Source organism: Kryptolebias marmoratus, linkage group LG20 (assembly GCF_001649575.2).
Source record: "Kryptolebias marmoratus isolate JLee-2015 linkage group LG20, ASM164957v2, whole genome shotgun sequence".
NCBI lineage: Eukaryota > Metazoa > Chordata > Actinopteri > Cyprinodontiformes > Rivulidae > Kryptolebias > Kryptolebias marmoratus.
This window is the reverse complement of record NC_051449.1, coordinates 7,353,526-7,370,924: the sequence shown is the minus strand read 5'-3', so window position 1 is coordinate 7,370,924 and position 17,399 is coordinate 7,353,526. Positions and strand designations below refer to the sequence as shown.

The 17,399-nt window shown below is 38.5% G+C and overlaps 1 protein-coding gene across 2 annotated transcripts in view; it reads left to right on the top strand.

Moving 5' to 3' along the window:
* atp6v1h (ATPase H+ transporting V1 subunit H) overlaps positions 1-5,197 on the top strand; it is a 25,376-nt gene extending 20,179 nt beyond the window's left edge. For both annotated transcript variants that reach the window (XM_017411085.3, XM_017411084.3), the window contains one exon: positions 4,842-5,197. In XM_017411085.3, coding sequence (XP_017266574.1) covers positions 4,842-4,911 — 70 coding nt within the window. In that variant the 3' untranslated portion in view covers positions 4,912-5,197. The remainder of the gene's footprint in view (positions 1-4,841) is intronic.
* The last annotated feature ends 12,202 nt before the right edge of the window (positions 5,198-17,399 follow it).

Below are 17,399 nucleotides of genomic sequence, written 5' to 3'. Positions count from 1 at the left end.
GGGGGGGGGGGGGGTCGTGTCTCAAGGTTGTGTTGTCACATGGATTGCCTGAGTGAAAACAGAAATGTGCGAATGCTTCTTCAGAAAGAGGAAATGTCTTCGGTCTATTTTAACCACGAGGTTTCATTCATCCACAGAGTCGAGATATTTTTCTAAGCAGCTCACCTCGAGTGGGTCGCCTTGTTGTTTCCACGAGGACTTCTTCTCGTCCTTACTTATCGAAGGCTCCTGCTGTCATGACAACAGTGTAGATGAATATGGGCACGGTTATCTAGCTCTGCGCCCTTTAGACTGCTTTGAAAAGTCGTTCTCTTTAATGTACGTCCAGATCTTAAAAGAAGGCCATTTTGGTCTATCAGCTCGGTATTGAAGTTTCGCTGTCGAAGCTCGTGAGCTATTGACAAAATCTCCGTCCTTGTCCTTTCTTGTCCTTGTTCTTGTCTTAGTGATTAGGCTGAAGTATGGTCCTCTTTGCAGAGCTTTATAGTTGACCTGTTCTGTGATACGTAGTTTGTTGCTTTTTACACAGAGGAAGTAAGTGGGGGTAAAAAAAAAAAAGCAGGAAACCTTATTTTCTTTGTTCAGAAAAGGGCCGCGTGCTTTGTTATTCTCCTACCTTTCTACTTGGATAAGAAAATGCAGATGATCAGAATATAGCTGGTGTATGTTTTATCTCTTCTTTTTTATTATAACTTTTCAAGCAGAAAATTAAAACACAAAAAGTAAAACAAGTAAAGAATAACAGCTTCATCCACTTAATTATTACCTAATTAGACAAACAGCATTTGTTTGACAGTCAGAAACACACGATAGTTTGTATCCAACCAGCTGTCCAACAAATTTAAAACTTTCTTTAATATAAAATATTTATCCAACATGTTTCTGTTTCCTTGTTTGGAGCAAATCCACCAGACAGAAGTTCACTGGAGCATGGTGGTATATGCTTTATTGGCTATAATAACTGTAATATATTTTTTAAAAATACGACACAAACCAAATTACTTGTTTTGGTTATTATTAAAAATAAAAGTACAGAGAGCTAAACTAAATTATTTCATCTGGGTACACTATTATTCTTTCCTCATGTCAACAAATCTTAGCTGTGTTTCTTGTTTAAAATGAGAAACAAGTAATCATCCATATGATCAGTCATGTGAGTAATTTGTTTCTCTTATCAGAGTTAATTATCAAAATTAATATAAAAAACCCGGTGCATATTACATTTTTTTTAATAAAAAGCAAAAACCAACCCAAGTCTATAATATATCAGCTTTTTGGAAGATGTTTTTGTTCTGTTTCTTATAATCTTTTGCCTAAAAATGAACATGACAAAAACATAACTTGTTGAAGAGAAGACTGTTGTACAGCGATGTAAATTAGAATTTCCTTTCCTGCAGTTGACAAATATGGCTTGAATCTAATCTGTGTCTCTTAGGTCCCGTAAACGTATCAGCTAAGACGGTGGAAACTTGTCCAGAGTCCCTCAGCTGTTACAGGCTTGGGCTCTAAAACCAATCAAACTGGAGATAGTCAGAGGATTGTAGTTTTACTCTTTGTGCTCTATATGACTGTCTTTACTGAACCTTATTTTCTTCTGTTGTCTTTATGGTCTTCAAGCCTTTGACTTTAAGCACACATAGTGTCATTTTACTGATTTATCTCTACTATACTACTGCTACGTAGTTGTAACAATGGAAGAAGATGTCTTCCAAATGTAATGGAATATAAAGATTTGGCAGAAGAAAACACATTGAATTTTTATTACATTAAATGCACGTTTTCAAACTGCAGATAAGCTTTTTTAGTCTTAAAGAGTCTTTGGATTTATTTTATCTGCTCTGAAACATAATTGAGATATATTAATAGTTAATATAGACTCAGAGGACTCTTAAAAACTCTGCTCTTGTGATTTCATTCATGCACCCTAAGAAATCGGACACAGCAAGCTTTAATTTTCTTTAAATGTCTTTTATAAATTGAGGTTTTAATTCATTTATCGACACTTTGATTTAAACTTGTGAAACATCTTGCAGGATTTAACACCCACAAGCCATTTTGCCACATAGCATCTGCATAAACATAGACCAGAAATCACCTTGACTGCAAACAATAGCTTCATGAGTCATTTTTAGATTGCAGTTATTTGCAGCCATTAATAACTCCGAGTACTCAGAGCCAACATCGCCTTTTCAGTGTTTTTTTTCTTTTTCTTTTTACGGCTCCTTCCATAACACCACAGATAAACTTAAGCAGTAGCTGATGATCAGGTAGACTGATCTGCAGCATTTGTGAAGAGACCTGTAGATGTTTTTTACTTTAATTAAGCAGAAACCTTAGTTTTTGTTGTGAAATCACCGTGAAACCTCCTGGTGTTCAACCACTTCATTTTTAAGAAGAAAAATGTTCTTTTGATGAAGTCAGGATCAGTCTTTAACAAAGAGATTAAAGCTGACAACAAGAATCAGAATCTTATTTATTGGACAAGTATATAAAGAACACAAGGATTTTGTCTCTGAAATTTTATTTTAGAAAAGGAAGACATCAAACTGAAACATTAAAAGTATTTTTTGTCTGACAGAAAACTTTCAGCCGTGTTCTGTGGTGGGTGCATGCTGCACTATATCACTTCACTGTGATTCTTATTTTGTGTAAATATAGGAAAGTATAGCATTTATTGAAAAATTGTAGGAAATTTGTTATTTTGGAAACTCTAACAGCATCATAGCTCAGCAGAAAAGGACAGAGAAAGTGGTGCTTTTTAAGGAGAAAGCACTCCCCATTATCAGAAAGATTGGCCTGCCTTTTCCTTTATTAGGCTCTATGATTCTGGTTCCAGTAAGGTGAGTGTCATGGTCTAAAATGTTTCTGTCAAGAAGATACCTGAAAGACAGCTGTGACCTTTCCAAAAAGACTGTCTTCATCTTTCAGTGGTGCTTAACGTTTGGGTCAGAATAAGAGGAACGAGCTCATATTCTCGGAACAAGAAGCTCCACTGAAGCTTGCTCTCTTATTAAAGGATAAGTGCTGTAATTCCACTGAGATAGTTGGTGGATTAAAGATAAAATGCATTCAAATCAGGCTTTAGGTGCACATTATTACAGTCTTATCATCAGCTCTACAGCTCATTAATCCCAGATTAAAAAATGTAAATATACGGCACTAGTTTTGACAGGAAATCACTCTGCTCATAGACAACACATTGATAGAGCTGAAAGGATGAGTCTTTTTATTTATTTATTTTTAGGTGCGTCATGTTTGCCACGAGCACACTGGGATGTAATATTAATACCTGTGTCTTTGTTGTGAAGTAAAAAGAGAACATTTTACTTTAAATTATTTAACCCTTATTTAATTATTTTTCCAACTCTGCATAAATGGGCATGGAATAAATTAAGGCTGGTAATACAACAACTCTGGGGATTTTTTTAAATGGATGCAGCAAGACTTCATTGCCTCAATAACATCCAATGTTTGTAGTAGCCTGAAGCGTAGAACTGGAGAACATCAGTCGCTGGTTTGTTGAAGGTGTCATGTTTTCATCAGTACCGGTAACCCTGAACCTGTGACAATGTTATTATGCCTTGTAATGTGTCGCCTTTAATATTGTGTTGTGTCTTCCATTGAAAATAAAAAATCCTCCGTGCCGGTAGGTGTTTAATTACAGTGTGAAAGAGGCTCTGGTGTTAAAACCCAGTGTGATAACAGATGATTCATTTGGGTGTTTTGAGAAAAGGAATCCAGGTGAGAACGTTTGAGGTTTTTAACTGTTAAAAAAAAATATTTGGTTTGAAAATCCATTTCAAATAGGAATGTAGAATACTGGAGTATACTTCAGTGTTTACACACTGTCAGTTTTATAGATGCAGCCTCAAGCCAACCAATCATGACGACTTATTTTCATACAGTTTCTATGTGCTATGTATATTTAGTGTAGGATGTGACAAAGTTGTGATGATATGTAATTTAGCCCTATAAAACAGCTAACTCTTAATAATTTACTAGATAGAAAATGATATGAAAGTGTGACATGTAGTGGAATTAGCATGTTAAATGCCTTACTGTCATCATGATGGCTCATTACAGTCGTTCTCAAGCTTTTCGTGCCTCACAGTAAACTGAGTCCAATTTACTGTAACTGGAAAACTATAATTGGGAAAAAAATATGCATATAAAAAACCCAAGAGAACAATTCAATAGAACCTCCTCTTTGCTGGAACAATAACAACAGGCTGCTCCATCAGCCTCTGATTATTCAAAAATACATACAAATAAGACAAAATGTGCCATCACTTTTAGAACCATAAAAATAAAGTCCAATATTTGCACAAAAAACACAACACAGTTTTGACAGTCTTGTACATTTTAAGAGCTCAACATTATCAATTTTACCCTGTATTAATGGCTGCAGTGAGTCTGTATTCACTGTATGATGAATGATGAATACTTTTATTCATTAGTTTGACCCACAACTTTTCCAAGACCCCTGAATAAAAGGAGTGAGCGCTGCGCACTCCCTTAGGGTACTACACCCCACAGTTTGAGAACCACTGGCTTTTCACACACAGATACTTTCAAATGCACATTTTCACTAAAAAAGTACCTTATTATGTACTTAATACATGTCATGTTTGTAAAACGTCTTAATGTGACAGGCTTTCATTTTTCACTTCGTTCCAAGCTCTTTTAAAATGATTGTTACCCTGGAAGTTTTAAATAGCTTTAAAGTACGCGGACAAACTTGCAGCCATTATTCTTCGAGAGGATATAAGCTTGCCTAAATAACCCTGTAATCTCCGTTGTGATGGAACTGTAAAGTCTAATCTTGTGTTTTTCCTTCACAGGGAGTATCTGGGCAGACAGCTGCAGTCCACGGACCAGCAGCAGGCCCCAGCTGTGGCAGCTCGAAGCTGAACTCTGTGTCTGCGTATTATTGTGTGGATGAGTTTGTAACCGTGCTGCAATCAGCTCAGCTCAGCAGTTTGTGTAGTAACTTTAAAAATCAAACATTGTGCTGTCCCTCCTTCAGCTGCGCCCCCAAAACCTGATTTAACTGTTGTGTTTCGTGTCGTGACCTCAGCTTAGTGATGTTTGGTGATTAAAGTTGCACTTTATGTCTGTGAAAATGTACAAAACTGCAGAATATTTAAGTCTGACTTGTGAAATGTTGTATGAATTCCAATAAAGATGTTTACCGTGGCTCTGCTTTGTAGCATCTTCATATTTGTGGCCATGTATGCTCAAGAGCAATGAAATTTAGCTGAAGAATGTGATGGATTTTATAAAATCTATTGTAAAACTGTTCAATTCATGTGGCTTTTATTGTCCTGTTTGATCACGTCTACCTTTAGGATGAAATCAAGCTTATATACAGAAGAAAATTTTAAACAGTTGTTTAGGTGTAATCAACTTTTGGGGCAAATGTGCACAAGCCAAAACCCTAAAGTGAATATCCTGTGTTTTCAGACAAGACACGGGTCACTTTGACTTTGGCTCTGATGCTCGTCACCATCAGTACTTCACAAAACTGAGACATGGGTCACGTAGTCCTGTAAAGGAGACCCTCTGGGAATGACGCTCTGTCCGGTCATTATTTCCATCTCAATCTGCTCCTTTAGCTTCAGGTGGCCCTTTGGAGTCACCTCCAAAAACATGAAAGTGAAACCTGATTAAATCCTGACGTTGCATCGGCCTGACGAAAACCAGGACTGCGGTTTAATCAATATAAAGTTTAACTTTCTCCCACCTCCAATTTTAACACCCAACAGCAAAAATCTTTGGTCCTTGAAATTCTGTTCGCACTCTGACTGCAAAAACTGTCATTACCCGTTTGCTGTGCATGGAGGGCTTTTATAACCGTTTTGAGTATTTTACACCTCCGTAATCAGTTTCAAATATTTTTGTTCTTTTTGTTTAATGCGAGGTGTTTCTAAAGGACTGGAAATTAGTTTTAAATTAAACTTAAAAAAAACAGCTTCCAAGATTGTTTTGTACCTATTATATTAGGTTCAAGTGTTGAAAACATTACTTTTCGCTCTCTCTCTTTAATGAATCCCTAAAGAACTAAATGTTTTTATCTATGCCTCAGACGGCTGAAATAATCACGTTGGTGTCCCGACAGAACATTCTTGATTATGTCACAGAACAGAAGAATAAAAAACATATTTTCTGCCAGATCTAATTGTACATCACTGTTGTACACAGACATTCCTAGAAATGACCAAATAAAGTGTTACTTCCCCACCTGTTTCCTCACACAGAAAGAAGATTTCACCTAGACTATCTTCATGGGGTCACAGTGCCAACCAGTGGGGCCAAAAAAAGACAGTTTCGTATTATAATGAGGGATTTTTTTCCACACAATCACAGCTGCAATGTAGCTGCAAAACAAAAAACTGGAAAAATGGATTTGCAAGTAGTTAAATTAGCGCTAAAGACAAATAAACTACAGTTAATTGATTGCTAAATTTAACTGTTTTAAAAGAAAAGTTTCAACAGTTGGAGATTTATTACTTTTCTTTGTCAGGAATCAGCTTAAAATTAAAGCGTTTTGAGATTTTACACTATTAAACAGATAAAATCAGAAAATAAGTTTAAAATATGACTTTTTGAAGTCTATATTCAAATATGGTAAAGGTGGTGACAGAGGTATGCTTTGGTTTTAGTATCAGCTGGAAATGGCTTCATTCCTCCACCCTCCTTGAACAGGATAAATAGGTTTCAGAGGCAGACAGGTGAATAGAAAAAGACCATTGGCAGAATAACAGCTAATTAGAGGACAATTTATTGCAATCAGATTGGTGCTAAAACTGATTTTTCCATTATCATGCCACGATGAAACATTGTGAACCAAACCTGAACCTCCAGCCCTAACAGATGATAGCTGTAGTACATGTAGTGTGAAGACCTGTATTACATTTCTGTCACCTCATCTCCATCCTTTTAATGGAGCATATTTCTCTTACAGAGCACTGCGCTCTCAGGCTGCAGGTTTACTTGTGGTTCCTAGAGTTTCTTTTTTTTTTCATCTCAAACCCCAGCTAATCAAAGAAGATGGTCACCCATCCTGAGCCTGGTTCTGCTGGAGGTTTCTTCCTGTTAAAACGGAGTTGTTCCTTTTCACGGTCACCAACATTGCTCAATATAGGGGAGTGCAACAAATAATCATTCATAAAACTGCTATATCATCGTAAAGGTATTGTTGAATGCAGTAACTTAAGTTACTGTTTCATTTCGACATCATTTGATGGATCTCAAGTCGCTTAATTTATGAAATATTTGACTGAAATTTCAGTCATTCCGCTAAAAGTATTTTTATAGTCAATTTACGCCACATTAAAAAGTTTGAAAAAAGTTTGAGAGTCTAAATAGAGAGTTTCTGTTTATTTTTTTTAGTTTAGTTACCAGAACTGCATTGCTGTATTAATATTAAAAAATGCTCATTTGCAATATTTGTTAGCTGCTGGAGTCGTGTTTTCATATTTCCACTTCAAAAATCAACAAACTGCGATGTTTGCCCCGGGGTACTCAAACTTCTACGTACTCTATTAGTATTTGCAACAGCTACTGTGTGCTGTACTCACAGCTGCTGATATGCCAGGCAGTCAGACGTGGAGGCTGGCAGCAGACCGCCCTGGGGAAATCTGTTTCCAGATGCCTTTATTGCTAAAGCTAAACTCCATGAGGAAACCAGACCTCTTTTTTTCCCCCCAACTCTGAATCCTCTGTAGGAATCAAACTATACTGGCTCAGAGTCAGAACATCCACGCGCGAGCTAAACTCATGCTTAAAGACGAAAGTCTGTGTAAACTTTCCCACCCGATAACTTGTTTTTTTCCTCTGTGTACCAGGTTTTAACCTTGGTAAATAAAGAGCGCCCATTCAACGTTAACGCCTACAGTCTCTTGAGCATGTAACCAGTCCTTTATCTTTGTTAGGAGGCATTCAAATCAGGCTCTTCTCTTTGCAAACTCTGCTGCACTCATCCCTCGTGTTTTAGTATCTAAAAGGTGGGGAGAATGGGGATGTACATCAAGTCAATATTTATGTAGAGGCTCACCTCATCTGGCTGCTGTTGCCTGGCCTTGCTTTGCTCTCCAAACACTGTTTACTGTGGCTGGCACGTTGTGCTCCCAGCGCATGCTCATCTGAACCAAATGAGTGAACTCTGGACCCTGAAATAAATGGTTTCTGCCCCTCTTCGTTGTTTTTATTATGCTGCCCACATGTGTTGCCCAGAGGTTGAGGGACAGGTTGGAAAGGGGCGTTTGTGTTGCACAGTCAGCCTTTGAAGCTTGGTTTATCCATGAGACTCCCATGAGGCTATGCCCCTCTCATTTTCTTGATTACATCTCTTCTCTCTCGAGTGTGTTTGGATGTTTTCTGAATATTAAGGTGTTAAGTGAGCAAATAAAGACAAGGTTTCTGGTCGGCGCTTCCAAATCATTTGACATCTCTGTCTGGCTGAAGAAGACTGTTGTTGCCTCGGTCAATCGATTAAATCCCTTCGCTCTTGTAACCATGGGTCAGAGACTGTCCGTTCCCATAGTGACAATCAAAACAAGACGCTGCCGACAGCCGCGCAGCGTGAAGCTCCATTAAAGTCTCCTTCTAAGAGGAGTCAGAGACACTAGTGTGTGTTACCACTTTGCTCCGGAGCCTGACGATAATGCTCCGGTGTGCCGCAGTACAACGTGAATTGCTCTGTCACACGCTGTGAAATCAGCGGTGTTGTGTGGACACTGGAATTACCTGATTCGGAGCGTCTTTCCATATAGCTCATGGCCAAGTGAAGGTGCAGGATAATCACTTTCCCGCTGGGCTGTGTTCTTTCACTCCAGGTTGGCATTCAGGCCGCATTGAATTACTCTTTTGTAGAAAACTGTTTGCTCTTGAGCAACCCGACTGTTAAAGTGGAATTAGTAAAAATCTGACTCTAAGTGGATTGTTTAAAGAATCTGGACAAACTCAGATCCCTGCAGCGAGAAAGCACCGAGACAATCATCCGTCTGTTGAACGCTGAGTAGTTGCTGATTTACACATTCACATTTTACACACTGGGGAGTCGGAATTTGCTTATTAGCCCAAACTAAATAACACTTTGATTATTCAATTATTTCTCATTTATTTATTTTTTTCAGAAGTGGATTGTTTAGATTACTGAGGGAAAAAAATGCAAAAGCTAACAAATTGGAACCAAATATCGCTGATATAAATAAGGAAGATTTTAAGATTTTTGTTATTTATGGCACTGGTGGCCGTTAATAAACTGCAGTCAGTGTCCTGTAGCTTCCAAACTGTTCTCATGTCTGGTCCGTTTACAGAGAGGAAAGGTTGGTTGGTACATAAAGCTATTATTAGACAGATTCAGGTGAAATTTTTCTTTCCTCCTAAACCCATTTCACACACCAAATTGGTGCAAAGAAACGAACAATGCCCTTGTTAAGCCACCATTGTTCCTTTTTGGTAATTTACACAAACCAAGATGAAGTGTCTGCATCCGTCTGCAAACCCCCAAGCTGGTGTCTCTGGGACCAGCAGAGTGATGACAACACTGCTGGTAACGCCAGATTTACATTTACACCTCGCTGTAAGACATGATCGTGGGATTACCTGATGTTTGGAACTGTGGTGGCAGTCAATCATCAGATCAGATCGTTTAATTTGATTAGTTGGTGTTTTGAAAAAAAAATATTTCAAAATATCAGCAGAGCATTCAATCTTAACGTTACCAGCAGGTGTTTTTGGACGGAATTCACCCAGTTATGGGCATCATGTTGATTTTCTCCAGTGCAGTATTCATGCTTAATGAGATATTCTGATAACGCCACAAACAAACGAACATGCCTACAAAGACATGGGCGACAACATTACTTCCGTTTGCCTTCAGCGATGGACGACAGTTATTTTATAGCAAACTTTGGTAATATGACTTTAGTTTTTATGTTTGTTAAGAAAGATTAGCTTTGATACCAAATGTAATACGTCAGCATACAACAAGCTAGACATTACATTGCTTACGTTTGTGAGATATTTACTTAACCCTTTGTTTAAAGTGTGTTCCTGAAAAATCTCCACTTGCAGTGTCAGAAAGCCCTCAGTCTTCATCACAAAAAGGACCGGGACACCCTGTGCCTGTTGGTGTGAAGACGCAGAATGTAAGAGTAGATGCTAGCGTCCGGGGCAAGGCAGGACGTGAGTTACAAACTCAGTGGTTGTTTCCAAAAGAACAGCCAGTGAACGTCTGGTAAGGCCACCTGTAATGTGAACACAGTCTGGGTGAAACGTCCTTGGGTAAAATGAAGCAACCGATCCACCGTTTGATTCTGTAACGCAAGACAGCACCCCATTCAAAGGAAGTGAAATGTGACGCTGTTAAAACCTCAAAATAAATTTAAAATGTCTAACTTTTTTATTGTAATTCCACGTGCTGAAATAAAAGTGAAAAAATACTGTACATAGACTGTATATTGCATCACAGAGTAGCTTTAACGTGTTGTTTTCTGAATTGTAAAAGCAATTATAAAAATAGAATGCTGAAAAACAACACACATTTATCTAATTTATAAAGACGGAACAACCATGATTCCACCCGACAACAATAATAGCTAATTAGAGCTGGGGTGTCAAGATGCAGCAAGTGTTCTCCGCTAATGTGGTTAAGTAGGTTTACAAGAGTTTCGGAGCTGATCTGAGTACATAATGTACTCTTAATCTAATAAGTGTACGCTTTTGACCCAGTTTGTTTGATCCTCAGGGCTTCGGCACCGCTGTCGTGAGTTAAAATGCTCCCATATTTGGACACATTTTGTTACAAACTGTTGTAGCATCAGCAACAAAGTGCAGCGAAGTCTTCTGAAGGGATGACAGAACTCCTGCCAATCACTTTTTCACAAACGGACGTTGGAGCAGGATCAAGCAGACCTGAAAGTGACCGGCCATCTGGATGCCTGGACATGGGGGCGAGGATCTCTGTGAGGCAGAACGACGTCTGCATATAAAGTTGGATTACTCAAACATGTCATGGGTAAGTATGCGGCAGCGAGAACTGGGACAATCAAACCGTTCGGCTCATTCAGGACATAACTATGACTTTTGGCATTACTTCTCGGATTATTCAACTTTCTTTACATTTTCCTCACAGAAATGCATCAAGAACTTTTTCACACGCTAGAAAACCTTTGTGCTCTTTGAGATCTTGAGCAAACTTCATTTTTAGCTTTTAGTTACTGTTTTTCTAGTTTGGGCTTTTACCAGCTGTTTGTTAAGTTTAGCTTTTAGCTGCTGTTCTGCAGGTTTGGGATTTTAGTTTCTGTTCTGATAACTTTGGCTGTCAGCTATTGTTTTACAAGTTTTAGCTGCTGTTCTGATTGTTTTAGCTTTAATAGTTTAGTTGCAGCTTCTTTTTCCAGCGTTCAGTATTCATGCTGCCTTTTTGCTAAAAATGCACTTTTTTTTTTGCAATAACAAAAATTGGATTCTAAAAGTGACTAATTTAAGTTTAAAATACACTAAATTAAATGCATTTTTGTGTAACTAAATTTTTTTCATTATAGTTTCCAGATGAGCTTTTTTAAATCCATTTTGAAAAGCTCAAAACGTATTGATAAGTTCCTAACAGTCTGTCATTGTGACTCTCCATGTGATTGTTTCATCATGTGGCAGCAGGCTTTTGATGAAGACCCACTAAAATGTAGTGTAAATCACAAGAAAAAGAAGAATTTCTGATCTAACAATTTCAAAAATTGACATCCTTAACCAGAAGTCCAATCACTGGTCAGTAACTCAGCTGTCCTCCTATTGTCTGCTAACACACTGAAACCCATGTTTCTGTCTGAGGCCGCCTGCTGATAAATGACTGTACTAAACGTAAAGAGGTCATTAAAGGAAACCTGCAACAACCGGGGAGTTTGACGGTGATTCGCCTTTGGGCCCAACAGTGAAGCAGTTCAGGCAACACAACACTGAAGGGGCTGGAGGTGTCTGGATGTCCTTCAGCTGATGAGCTGCTCTGAGGAGCTGAAGATGACAGGTACTGGAGGGAAGCTGATGGGATCCAGCTGGAAGGACGAGTTAAAGGGCCTTAATGAAGCTGTGCAAAAACCTGCAAAGACTTTCCCAACAACTCTCTAAACTTTATTTAGAGCCAAAGAGAGAAGTCAGGCATTCTTACCTGGGCATCTAAATGTTTGATTTGGAGAAATAATTTGTTTTCTTTATTTGATTATATGTGTAGAAATGAGAAGTTATATTATATAACTGAAGGAAATGCACACAAAGTGTGTATGTGCTGGTTGTTAAAGTTAGAACCAGAACACTAGCTGAAAGGAGCAAAACATTAGCTAAAAGCTAAAAGAAGCTAAATGCTAACCAAAAGGATAGCTAACAGTTAAAAGTTGCGAAATGCTAGTTAAAAGTAGCAAAAGGCTGACTAAAAGCTAAAAGTAACACAATGACAGCTAAAAGCTAACAACAACAGAGTATTAAATATAAAACTAAAAGTAGCACAATAAGACAAAAATAGAGCAAAGATGCTGAAGCAGATTTCAGGAACTGAAGAGATCTTTATGTATTTAAATATTTGTAAAGAAAGTTAAATTTTTTATGAAAAGTATAAAAGTTACAAAACAAAGGGTCGTAGCAACCATCTCCTTAATGAGCTGAACGTTTTTATGGATAATTGGTCAATTAGCACAAAGAATGCAGAAGTAGTTAGATTGAAATTACAACAAACAAACAAACAAAAAAAGGAAAACAACAATGTAAATGTTGATTCACAGAAGTTCACAGAAATAATATTAATGAAATAACTCCTAAAACTTAGTGCTGTTCTGCCATTTTAAAATGTAATCAGCATTAACATAATTAAAACCTTGCATGTAGTGAGTTTTGTGCCATAAAAAACACTGGATTCTGTTAATTTAGTCTTATCCTAAAGCTACCTTGTTATGCTTATTCCGAGAAGCAATTTACCATTCCGTCTTTACCTTCAACATTTGCACTTAACAAAAACGAAGAGCCTTAAAATGCACACCTTCATTCCTGGGAGCACCACATCTGTGGAAAACACTCTCGCGCATGCACATCACAGGCTGCGCTAATGGTACAAAATGGTATACAATTTTGTTTTCCCAAATGGGTGCTGCTGAAGTGTTGTGACGTGCGCGGATGCATGAAAGTGGACCTGGGCGAGATTATTTGTATCTGAAAATCATACTTACGTTTTCATCTTTTATGAGATATTTTGTGTTGCTAAATTACAAAAAGACACTGTAAAAATAAATCCCAAGTATTGTGTGTTGCCTGTTTGCCAGGACATGGAGTATTTATTTTGAAGCTTAAGGGGGAAAGTATTAATTTACCCTGCTGGAGTGAAAAGACTGGAGCTCTGCTGCTTGACTCCTGGACTGAAACAAAACAGGTGATAAAAAGACAGGAAGTGAACACCTCATCACCTTTCTGAATTGTCTCTGGGCTAACGGCAGAGTGGAAACATTGCAAAAACATTGTACAGAGATGGATGGTGTTTTTGGCCAGGTGTGTGTTTATTTGTCTGTATTATCAGCTGAATTTCTCATGAACCAGTGAAAGGATTTTATTGAAAGTACTCTGGATCTATTTAGAAGCAACCAAATTCAAGATGGCAGCAAAGCAAGTTTCAGAAAACACTAAAGAAAAAAAAAAATAATAATATTACAAACATTGAGCTAAGATTTGGTGTGCTGATAGTTGAGATTCATCCCCAGTTTATAGTCCAAGCACATTATCTGTGTTTAAAACTTTGTTTTTAACTATTAGAGCCAACACTGTCTGACTGTTAGCAAAATATCTCATGAACCACTGAATGGATTTCAATGAAACTGTCAGACAGTAATCACTGAGTGCATGTCTACAACTGATTGACTTTTGGAGCCATTGCAATTCAAGATGGCCACCGCAGCTAATCTACTTTAGCAAACACAACAATGATTGGAACCGAGTCTGTTTTGTGGATTTTGAGCTGAACTTTGGTGAGGTGGTACCTAAGAGTCATCATCACCTGAGATTGTGCATAACGTTGCCTACAAGGTTTGACCAAAATGATTATAGCTCCATTTTGTCTCATCATAAAAAGATCTTAGTTTAAAACTCTGTCATAAAAAACTCTTTTCCTAGAGCAGGGGTCTCCAATCCTGGTCCTCAAGGGCCACTATCCTGCAGGTGTTACTTGTTTCCCTGCTCCAAAACACCTGATTCAGTGGTTAAATTACCTCTTCATGTTCTGCAGAAGCCTGTAAATCAGCCATTGATTCATATCATGTGTGTTGGAGCAGAGAAACAAGGAAAACATGCAGGATGGTGGCCCTCCAGGACCAGAATTTGAGACCACTGTCCTAGAGGAATGCTAGGCCTTTAATTATCCTGTGAATGTATCGGGTATAAAGCAAGGATTGTAATGATCAACTGAATCCTGAAATGAATGAAAAGTCTCTGAGTAACCTTTAGGTCTTGCTGACCTTTCATGGAAAAACCTCCCCTTTTTGTGATGAAAGGTTCGGCTGAAAGTTTGATTTGGAGGCTCCTCCTGTGCTCCGTGATGAATGCGAGCTCCTGGCAGAGCATTGTTTAGCTTTATCGACAAGCCGACTCGCCGGTGTGTTTCACTCTCGCCGCTCTCATCAGCTTCATTTCCATCAGGCATCCGTGTTTTTTTTTAGAAAACCAACGTCAGAGCCATTAAACTTACCTCTCAACTTATTAAGCTTATTCTTTCACCATCAATGCCGAGCCAAGCTTTCTGTGGTTCATTCTCTCTTTTTTTGTCAAACACAGATTGTTGATTTAATGTCTCGTCTTTCAGCTAATTATTGCTGCTCTCAGCTGCTGCCACTTTGTTTCCTTATGTAACAGGTCTGGCTGAGTTTGGGTGGAAAGGCAGCGGTTTTGTAAATGAATCAATAGTTGCAGAATCTAATAAGTTCAGACGGTTTCCTTTCTGAAATTTACATTTTTCTGCTGTGTGAGGGAGTGCTTGGAAATCTGAGGCATTTTCTGTTGATGCAATGAGCATCGGGAAACTTATTTTGCACAAGAAGCAGAAAAACTTTAAAAATTAAAAGCCAAGCATTTCTTGAAAGAATGCATATCATGCACCACCTTTCATGCCAGAGTGTTCGACTAAGAATTTATACTTTTGTTAAGAAATGTCACAATTATATCCATTGTATTGCAAGATGCCATGCTCAGTATGACTCTCAGCTACTACCACACCAGATTCTGTCTCAAGCTCTGTAGAATTTGACCAGTTATCACCCTTTTTGTGTTTCTTAAGGTCATTTGGCTGTGGCAGCCATCTTGAATTGGGTTGACTCCAAAAGGTTATCTGTTGTAGATGTACATCCAATGATTATTTTCTGAAAGTTTCATTAAAATCTATCCAGTGGTTCATGAGATATTTTGCCAACATCCGCTTTCGACTTTTGGTTTGAAATGATGGAGATTTTGGATAAACGTCCACAATACTCGTCTTTGGAAGACATTCTTTGAGTTGTTTCACATCTCAAAATGTCCTTTCTCTGTGTTAAAATGTTGTATTTATAAAAGTTTTAATAATAACAAGAACAAAAGGGATGAAATGAGACAGGAGACATATGAAACATAAAACACTTGCAAGTCCTAAAAATACATCAATGTTTTTTTTTTTTCAGAGTATTGTGTCAAAGCCCACTAAATGTCCAGAAGTACTGCAGTGGATAAAGTCTTTAGATGAAAAGAATAAACGTCCATCAGGAAGATAAAATATAGTCCATAATGAAAGGAAAGAGAACACAATTCAAAAACTGAAAATTCTGCAAAGCTGCCAGGAGTAATAAGTGGTTCATGACACAATACTGGAGCTGAGGTAGAGACTGAAAGCTTTTTCTTAGTGTTTAATGTTCAGGTTTGTCACGAAACTCTGATCTGAAACATTCCCTGAGTGGATGGTACCTCAGCTCTCTTCTGTAAAAAGAAATTAAAATGATAATCGTTTTAATAATCCTTGACCTCACTTGCTGGAGGCTACAAACAAAAAAACAAACAAACATTTCCCTTCCTTCTTTGGAGCTGAAGAAACAAACATAAATCTTCAGGTGTCAGGAGAAGCCGGGCTGATCGTATCTGTGCAGAAACAGACCTTTGGCACCGCATTATTAGGATTCAACGTAAACACCGGAGCTGTCCTCCGCCGAGTCCCCCCCCGTCTGAGCGGAGAGGAGACTCACGCGCTCTCCGTTCAAGGTTCAAGCAGGAGACTCGGAGAGAGTTTCTGTCAAATATTTGCCCTGACAAACACACACACAGTCAAGCTTCGACAAGAGGAACACACCAACAAAGAGGCTTTGTCACTCAAGCAACATCTGGCCATGATGGGTCTCTAAGCAACTACTGTTAGGGAGGGAAAGGAACCGGTTTAATGACGCGCTGGCTGGAACCTGTCTCCTGTCTGCTGCTGGAGAGAGAGAGACAGGCACACACGGGAAAATAAGAAGGAACTGTGCTTCCAAGAGGAGCTTTCTGCATTTAGAGCCACTGGTGTCTTTTCATTACTGATGAGTGGATTTGTGATTAAAGCTTGGAGGGAAAAATGGAAGCAGAGACAATTAAAGACCAAGCCTTCCTTGAAGAAATGTATATCACCCGCCTCCTGTCATGGCAGAGTTTTTATTCACAGGGTCTGTTGGGCTAATGCTCAGAGTATGTGTTGAGAATGGCTCTCAGCTACTACCTCGCCAAATGTTAGCTCACTAGTTGTAAAACTGGCTGATTTATAGCCTTTTCTGTACTTCCTGAGGTCAGTTGGCTGTGGCAGCCATCTTGAATTGGGTTGACTCCAGAAGCGAATCGGTTGTAGATGTCCATCCAGTGATTGTTACCTGAACGTTTCATTAAAATCAACTTTGCTGACAGACTGACGTGTCTCCGATAGTTTATAGCAACATTTTAGGAGGATGTCTCGCTCAATCAGTTAGCGCTCAGAGTGTGTGCCGGGGATCAGTCTCAGCTACTACCACACCAGGTTTGAGCTCAGAATCTGTGGAACTGACTAAGTTATTGCAATGTTTGCAAAGGTCGAATAGTTGTGGCTGCCATCTTGAACGCCGTTGACTCCACATGTTAACTGGTTGTAGATGTTCATCCAAAGATCACTTTCTGACAGCTTCATTCAAATCCATGAGATATTTTGCTGGAAGATGAAGACATTATCGCTTGCCTTCTGTTCGGGCGATAACGATGCAGGTGAAAGACGGCCTAATTACAATCCGATCGGGGGCCTTTTTGTTGTTTCAAGCAAAAAAAAAAAAAAAAGAAAAAGTAAAAAATCTGACCAGAATTGAATCAGGAGGTGCTGATGAGGTTTTTCTTTGAAGCTGCTCAGAATTCCT